This window comes from Hipposideros armiger, unplaced genomic scaffold (assembly GCF_001890085.2).
Source record: "Hipposideros armiger isolate ML-2016 unplaced genomic scaffold, ASM189008v1 scaffold_51, whole genome shotgun sequence".
NCBI lineage: Eukaryota > Metazoa > Chordata > Mammalia > Chiroptera > Hipposideridae > Hipposideros > Hipposideros armiger.
The window spans coordinates 79152-88295 of record NW_017731401.1 but is presented as its reverse complement, the minus strand read 5'-3'; the positions used below and the strand labels follow the sequence as shown (position 1 = coordinate 88295).

At 37.7% G+C, this 9144-nt stretch overlaps 1 protein-coding gene across 1 annotated transcript in view; it reads right to left on the bottom strand.

Moving 5' to 3' along the window:
- Positions 1–9144, bottom strand: part of RXYLT1 (ribitol xylosyltransferase 1) — a 35457-nt gene that overhangs the window by 11510 nt on the left and 14803 nt on the right. Inside the window, exons 4-5 of the mRNA XM_019640504.1 lie at positions 7420–7734; positions 4981–5151 (exon numbers count right to left, since the gene is read on the bottom strand). Of these exons, the coding sequence (XP_019496049.1) occupies positions 4981–5151; positions 7420–7734 (486 nt within the window). The remainder of the gene's footprint in view (positions 1–4980; positions 5152–7419; positions 7735–9144) is intronic.

Sequence of the window (9144 nt, the reverse complement as noted above, 5' to 3'; positions counted from 1 at the left end):
ACCAGCCAAGTTGTTGTTCTTCAATCTTCGTTGTGGAGGGTGCCAGTCGCCATCTGGCTGCCCATCGGCAGCTCGTGGCCTCTAAGCTCAAGGTGTTCAATCTTAGTTGCGGGTGGGCATCGCCACCATCCCATGCGGTAATCGAACCCGGCAGCCTTGTTGTTAAGAGCACATGCTCTATTCACTGAGTAATCTGGGTGGCAGCTCAGCTCAAGGTGCCAAGTTTAGTCTTAGTTGTGGGTGGGCGTAGCCCACCATCAAACAGGCAATCTTGTTGTTACACTAGCTGAGCCATCCTGCCACTTGTTGGCAGCTCAGTGACAGCTCAGGTCAGGTGCAGCATCAATGGCCCATGCGGGAACTGAACCGGCGGCCCTGTTGCTCAGAGCTCGCGCTCTTAAGCCAACTCTTAACCAACTGAGCCACTTGGCTGGCCCCTAGAATCTTTTAATATGCTGAAATATTTCTTTTGTTTGCTATAGTTGGGGATAAAAATTAACGATTATTAAGCACCTTTTATATACATGATACATAGGCATTTTGCATAGGTTATCGTTTAACCTCCACAACAACTCTGCAGAGTATATTAATTCCCCATTTTTCATTTGAGAAATCAGGCTTAAATTGTATAACCTGTGATGGCAACATTGAGATCTGAATCAGGTATAACTTTAGAGTTTAAGTTGTTCCCATGACACCATGGTTAACAAATAATAGAGTTAATAGATGCTAGTTAAAACAAAAAACCTAAATATATATTTTGTTTGTGTATATATGTACTACATGGAATCTATAACATCATTTTATAATGATAATAACCTACAGGAATCAGAATTGTGTTTTGAGCTTGCCTTGGACAGGACCTAGCATTGGAGGTGGCCAATGATTAAATGATCATTTAGTAATTTAAGAAAGCCTGCAGGATCAGAGGGGCTAGAAAATGCTTTAGAAATAATGATGATAGTTATGATACATTTAAAATATTTACTATTGGTAGTATATGAATACTCTCCTTTAGAATTATAGGAAACTATAATCCCTACAGCATGAGAATTATTCCAGTTGTCCTTTCCCACTCTAGGTCAATTTTATGAAGGAAGAAAGGAAAACCTTGAGAGAGGTTACATGACTTGCATAAAGCTGGTAGACATTAGATAGGTAATGGCAGAGATGGGACTCAGACTTAGTTATCTGACATTAAGCCCATATAGATCATATACCATTTTAAAGAGTACCATACAAACTTTTGTGTTATTTTTAAAAAGATATTAAACATTTTACTATGGACAACACTGATAATAATCTAATAATATTTCGTTTTGATTTTTAACTAGATAAGACATGAATATGCCTAAAAATGTTTATCAGGATAGTTTATAATAAGAGCATCTAATAATACCATGATTCTTTAACTATGCCCTGAAAGATATATCTTCTCTATTATTGCCTATCTTTGATATAAGTGTTTTAGAGTATTATTCATAGGGTATGACTTTGAGGCATAATGCATTTTTCAAATGATATATGTCTATTCATCACTTTACGCAAGCATACAATAGATAATAAACACTTGTGCAGTGTTTTATAGTTCAATAAACATTAGTATGAGAGTGTATATTAAACACTGTATTAAGTGATAGAGAATAAAATTGCTAAGGTAGTTCCAGTGAAAGGGAAATCAGGAAAAGAAGGTAAAGGTTGAAATGTATTCCAGGAAATATAAGTAATGTGAACAAAGGCAGAGAGGCAGATAAGCTTGTAATTCAAGGGTATGTAACTAGAAATATGCTATATTTGTACAGGAAAAAAAAAAAAACAGAACAGACAAGAAAAATTTCCCACAGTATTAACTTAGCTAGACATTGGAAAACTTTTGTTCATATGCCATTAATTTGGGAGCTATAATAAGTGTTGCAATACTTCGTTGTAGTTCATGTATTAAAATAGTATAGTAAGATATTCTCAAATGTCACATTCATGTGAAAAAAAATACTTCTAATTTTTTTGATCCACACAAATTGACAAAAGGAAGTATGATTCATTCAGAGCCCATTTGACCCATCTGGGAATCTCCACAGCTCCATTTTATAGAGTGCTCTTACATTCTAGTAACAGGCATGTTGGCCCTCACTGACTCATTGGCTTTCCAGACCTCAAGGCCATGTGTAGGTTATGGTGAAAGCCACAGGCAGGGTCAATACTATGGAGCTAAGGTGTACGGCAGAGGTTCGCCAACATTTTGGTTCCTAGCACCTTCAGTGTTTCAGTAATTCTTTCACAGTGTCTCCCAAGCCAAAATAAATGAGTAATGGTTCAGTTTTTTAAGTTGTTAGGTCCCAACAACTTAGTATTTATGTCCCAACAGCTTAGAAGCCACTTAAAAAAATAATACATATACTACACTGAAAGAAAAACATTCCTATTTCATTCTTAACTAACCACAAATACTTAAAATGGAGTGTGTGCACCTGTTGAGTGCTACACAACTTCTCAAATCTTGGAATCGGAGTGAACACTGCCACTGTCATTGCCTCTTCCACCTGTATTTTTTCAAAGCAACCATGGAAAACCCAGCTTCACAAAGGTATGTCATCACTGAAATGAATGTAGGGTGATCTAATGTTGAAACTATGAACTACCTTGAGTTAGCAGTTTTTATGGTGTCTGATAGATGTGAAGTCTGTGTTTCCCGCAAATATTGAAAATAGTATGTAGTGCCCCAGGAGACCTCAGTACACAGTCTGGGAAGCACAGATCTAGGTAAATAAAATTAGGGGTTAAAAAAATTCTGTAAGATTTAGAGAGAGAGAGAGAGAGAGAGAGAGAGAGAGAGAGAGAGAGAGAGAGAGAGTGTGTGTGTGTGTGTGTGTGTGTGTGTGTGTNTGAAGAACAAAACGACAGCAACTTGTCTGTTCCCCTTCCCCCAATTCCCCAGTGCTGTTCCCCTCCCCCAATTCCCCAATTAAAAAAAAAATCTAAAAAAAAAAAGAAGAAAGTAAAGCTCTGAGGGGAGCAAAGGACAATGGAAAGGTGGTAGGAACAATGAATTGTAAGCCCCAGTTAAATTGCAGGAGATGATTCCAGGGAATGAGCTGGAATGACAGGATACGCTGGTTACAGAGAGAGATGTTGGAGCTTGAAATCAAGGAGAAGCAGCAGTATGTGTATTGATAAGGTCTAGGAAACGACCATGACAGTGAATAGCTAAGGTTACATGGAGGAGAGGAGATAAAGGAACTGCAAGACCAAGATAATGGAAGGACCATCTACCTAGATTTGGGAATCACCAAAAATGAGACTGGAGTAATGTCAGAGAGAGTGAGTGTGTGCCAGGAACTAAACCCTTCAAAGAATCAAGGAGAGGCATCTAAGGGTCAGAATATGACTCCAAAGAGGAAGAGTAACGGATGGTTTTGTCTGCCGGCATAAGATTCAAAACTGGGAGTTTTAGGGAGGGAAAGGGAGAAGGGTCTGGAAGCAGCAGTGAGAAGCAAGGAGGACACTTACTCGACCTCCTGGCCCAACTGTTTGACAGGAATTACAAGAATAATTCTATTCCCACAATAAACTGTGTCATTTTACACTGCCCTCACCCATCTCATTCCAGGCACACTGTCCCTTGTTGTTCCTCAACCATGGTAAGTGCGCTTCTGCCTTAGGTTTTTTTGTTTGTTTGTTTGTTTGTTTTAGCTGAGCCATCCTGCCACCTGTTGGCAGCTCAGCAGCAGCTCAGCTCGGGCTGGGAATTGAACCGGCGACCCTGTTGCTCAGAGCTCGCACTCTTGAGCGAGCTCTCAGCCAGCTGAGCCACCCGGCCGGCCCTTGCCTTAGGCTCTTTGCTCTTCCTTCAGCCTGGACCACTCTTCTCCCAAATAGACACAAGGCTCACCGCTGCACCTTCTTCAGGCCTGTGCTTAAATGTCTCCTTCTTACTAGTGCTTTTCTTGGCCATTCTAAAACAGCAAGTGTCCCACTCCTGATCCTCAGTCCTTTCTACATCGCTCCTCGGCTCATTTTTTTCACATGCATTTATCATCTTCTGACACACAATATATTTTACTGCTTTGTCTCCTCCAACAAGCATTTAAGTTCTAAGAGGGCATGGATTTATGACTGCTTTGTTCACTGCTCATGGCAAAAATAGCTTTTGGCATATAGCAGTTGTTTGATAAATATTTGTTGACTGAATGGATTTAATGTGGTTACACAAATAATAGAGTTGGGAGTTATGTGTTCTAGAAGAGAGTTATCTGTTATAATTAATATATTTCTAGATCTGGAAGGACATTTTCTAGGCATTAATTAGGTCTCTGACTCAGCTTCATATACATGAAATTCCATTTATTTAACAAAAAGAATGATTCCAAAATTTCTTCCTTCACTCCACGAACACCTGTTTCATGATTACCATGTAAAAAAATGAAAAAAGTCAACTCTATTAAATCCATCCATCTACCCTCCCACCCACCCACCTACTCACCCATCCATTACCCATTTATCCGTGCCTAGTTTATACAAGGTCCTATGTTAGATTTGGGTATCCAAAAAAGAATAATATGTGGCCCCTACCCTCAGGGTAACACAGGTTCCTAAAGGTGTAAAGAGTACTCCATGCCAATCTTGCAACACTGAACTGGTCTGCAGAACACCTCAGGGATGAACCTAAGATGCTGTTGACATATTCACAGTCTCATGTGTATTAAGTCTGATGAACAAATATTAGTAAGGAAACCCAAAAAATTGACATTTGCATATGACAGTTGCCGTTATTCTTCAAGATGGACTACAGGGAGAGGAGATTCTCCCCATTTTAAATGTATACAACCCAAGCTGTTCACAGCTTTAATTACCAATCTACGTTTTGGGGAAAGACTGGTATCAATGTAGTTAACAATGTCTCTTTGGAAACCTGTGCTGCCACATAAAGTAACTCTCAGATTGGAGAACAAAATGGATGAATCAAATAAACACAGAACTTACTGTTCTCTTACTGAAACCCAACAGAGCTTATCAATCCCGTCTTGTTTCAAAATGTTCATTAGTGCTTGTCTGGATGAATTTTCATAAACAGTTCCTAAGAAATTACATAAGTAGGGCCTTTCATTATGCAGCATTGACCAACTTGCCTCCACCACAGGGAAACTCCTGTACCTATAAAAACAAGTACGTATGAGTTAACAATATATGACAATAGGATTGGCAAAATTTCCATAATCCAACATCTCAGCATGATGATAAAGAAAGAAGAGATTTAAAATATGACTTTCTAAAAGACAGTCTGAGGAATACAATCAATAATGTTGTAAATATTTCTTAGGGGGCCAGATGGACTCATGTCTTGTTAGGGAGACCACTTCATAGTCGGTGTAGAGGCCTGACCATCGCACTGTATTTCTGAAGCTGATGTTGAATAATAGTGTATGTCAACTATAATTATATATACATATAGTCACGGGACATGGCATAGAGAGTGGGAATGGAGTCAATGGAATTGTAATAGATAAGCATGATATCGGGGGGGAGGGCAATAGAGGGGAAGAGGGGGGTTGTTACTTTGTGAGGGTGAAAAGGGTAACTATTGCATTGTTCTGTACACCTGAAACTAACAATAAAAAATTAAAAAAAAAAAATATGACTTTCTAAACCCCAAACTGTAAAGTTCCATGCTCACTTTGGAAAAGTCCCTGAATCTACTGACTTTTAAAAAAAAAAATGCTCACATTGACATCTTTTACAAAATTGCTGTAGAGATTATGTGCCTGAAGCACTTTGCTTTTTATATTCTTCAACTTCTGTTAGACACCTGTAGTTGTAACGCAAGTTGAATTCAAAACCTTCAAAGTATAAATAATTTTCTATATTCATAATTATCATGATTTAATCAGTGTTTTAGGCAGGTGATGGAAAGGTTACAGAATACATGTTGCTATAGCAAAGAACTCCAATTCCAAAGGCTTTTCCAGTAGATTAAGAAAAACCACAAAACCTTGTATGTCATACAGGAGAGGTCTGTTGCAACTGGACCACTCTTATGGGTATTTGGGAATAACAAATCAAATATTGTGCCTGAAATACAACCTTCATATAAGAGCAAACCTTTATATAACAGTTACTTTGTAATAGATTTTCTCAACTTCAGCATCGCTGCCACTTTGGGCCAGAAAATTGGCAGTCTACTGAGCAGCGTCCCCGGCCTCCCTCTACCAGATGTCAGTGTCACCTCTCCTCCCTCCGATGGAAACAATCGCAAATATCTCGACATTGCTGACTGTCTCCTAGAGGAAAAGCTGCCCCTGGTTGAGAACCACTGATCTATACCAGAGATACTGGCCTAGTCCAACAATACCAGAATTGCAGACATTCATATTGTATTAATAAGTTGTGTAGTATTACTGTGAATAGTAATTTTTTTGGTTTTAAAACATTTTACAAATACAGACTCTATTCCAGGGATGGACTTTTCAGAGGTCTTAAACCTGGCTCTACCTAATATAAACCGTCTTGTCTGGCCTACCCCAAACCTACTGAATCAGAAGACTGGTGGTAGGCCAGGGAGTGTGTTTTACTGATGTGCTTCTCTGGTGATACCTGTGTAGCCAACTGGACAGCAGTCTAAGGTCACACCTCGTAAGCAGTTATAAAATAATGACATCTGATTCAAACACCATGTTAGTGAGCTTTTTCAAAATTTATCCATTCAACAATTATTTACTGAGTGAGTGCCTACTCTGTGCAGGTGCTGTTTTAGGCTCTGCAGATAAAGTAGTGAACAAAAAGAGACAAAAATCCCTGTCATCAGGAAGCTTATGTACTAGTGGCAACTCATCTTAAAGCCAACTTACTCTTAATTAAAAACCCTATTAACAGAAAGATAAAAAATAAGTTTTCCATTTTATAGAAAGACTTTATATATGACATATTGAGAAACTTTGTTATTAATTAATTCCTCTTTTTAACAGAAATTTGTGAAAATTCAACCAGTCTTAGTGGCAGATCTGAGCATAATGTTCCCAAGCCCAAGGGTACAAAGTGTTCCTGATTTAGTACTGCCTTTAAAAAAGAGTTTTGTTTTGTTTTTAACAGTTAATTAAAGAGATTCTATGATAATTGTTTTAAGAAGGTGTGTCTGCTATCCTTTGCTAAACATCTCTTTAATAAAAATTTATCCTATGCCTTAGAGTTTTAAAACACACAAAAATAACATACCTGTCCTCCTCATAAAAGGCTAAAATACTCTAAAAACATCATTATTGTTATTGAAGCATGAGGCCACACCATTTTTTTGCCCATGGAAAAGATTGCACCTGGTCTCAATGATTGCAAAAGAATTACATTTATTGCAAATTTAAAACACAGTCTTTCTGATTCTGAAATTCAGGTCTTAAGAGTCTAGAAACAGGTATCATATTTTGTACTTACGTTGCTACTCCTAAAGGCCATTGAAAAATATCCATGTCATTAATCCAGGGGCTGTCATATATTATGAAAAGCAGCTCCACAAAGCCTCCATTTCTTTTGAGGAACTGGTTTATCCATTCATTATTACAATGTTCATTTCCAAGCAAAACAACAGCAAGATGCTGGAGTTTTTGAGTTTGTACTAAATTTTGTGCATAAAGTAACCACTGGGTGGCATAAAAGACCTTTCCTTTTTCTCTTCCGTTTAATATGAGTACCACATTATTTACATCAACAGAGAAGTATCCTGGGACTACAGCTGGACCAGTGATGAAGCTGTTAAAAATAAAACAACAAAACAAAACAAGAGACAATAAAAAAAAAGAACAAAGATATTTGGCACCGGAAGTTTTTAATCATTTTATATAAAATCTACAAGATTTAATCCATATTCTTTCTAGAAACGTAATTTCTATAATACGCACAAGTTCTTTTCAACAAGTCTGGACGATGGCTGTGGATTAACAGGAAGCTTTGGTTGCAGACAGATCAATTTGCATATGATAATCAGAAATGTGGTAGCTTTGTTTTTTAAAACAGAATTATTTTTAAAATCAGAATAATGTTGACTAACTTCAAGCTGTTAAGCAAAGAAATACTGTTGAATACTGTGAACCTGTGTAGTTCATACTGAAAAGGTGTTTAAGCCAGGAGTTCCCATCCCTTTTATGGTGTGAGCTGCTATTATGTGCTCCATCTGGCTGAAGTGTCTGAATCAATGGATGAGAATGTGTTGATAAATATAGTGTTAAGGAAAAAAGCAAAAGGTAGAACACTCATAAAATATGACAATTATGTGTAAATTTGAAAGCAAATACAGAAAAAAATAATTTATGTTTATATATCTAATATAAGCATAAATATAAAACTGTGAATGATAGGATACACACCAAATTCATGACAGTGGCTGCTTCTGAGGAAAGGGCCTGGGAAAACAGTACAAAGAGAGCTTCACTTTTATTAGAAATATTTAATTCTTTTAAGAGAAAAGTTAAATATTAGCTGAAGCAAGTATGACAGAGAGCTGGAATTTGTTAATTCTGGGTTGTGGGTAAACGAGAATCTGTTGTATTACTCTGCTCTTTATTGTAGTAAAAAAACTATCATAGGGCAGCCGAGTGGCTCAGTTGGTTAGAGGGTCTGCTCTAAGCAACAGGGTTGAGGGTTCGATTCCCACATGGGCCAGTGAGCTGCGTCCTCCACAACTAGATTGAAGACAATGACTTGAGCTTAGCTGCTGACAGCCAGATGGCTCAGTTGATTAGAGTGCATGCTCTTAACAACAAGGTTGCCGGTTCGAGTCACGCATGGGATGGTGGGCTGCGCCCCCCGGCAATTAGATTGAAAACAGCAACTGGACTTGGAGCTGAGCTGCGCCCTCCACAACTAAGACTGAAGGACAACAACTTGACTTGGAGCTGATGGGTCCAGGGAAAAACACACTGTTCTCCAATAAAGTTAAAAAAAAAAACTATCATAAAAGTAATAGAACTGTTTCATAATTCATATTTTCATATTATGTGCTGCTCAGAACAACCAATACCATTGAAATATTTTTAACTAATATGTATTAAATAAAAAAAAACTATTTAATATATCTTAAAATAAGTCACAACAGTCCTGGCTTCTTTACAACCTGCTCAACCATTTCTTTATAACCTGCTAGAATCTTTTTTTTTTTTTTTT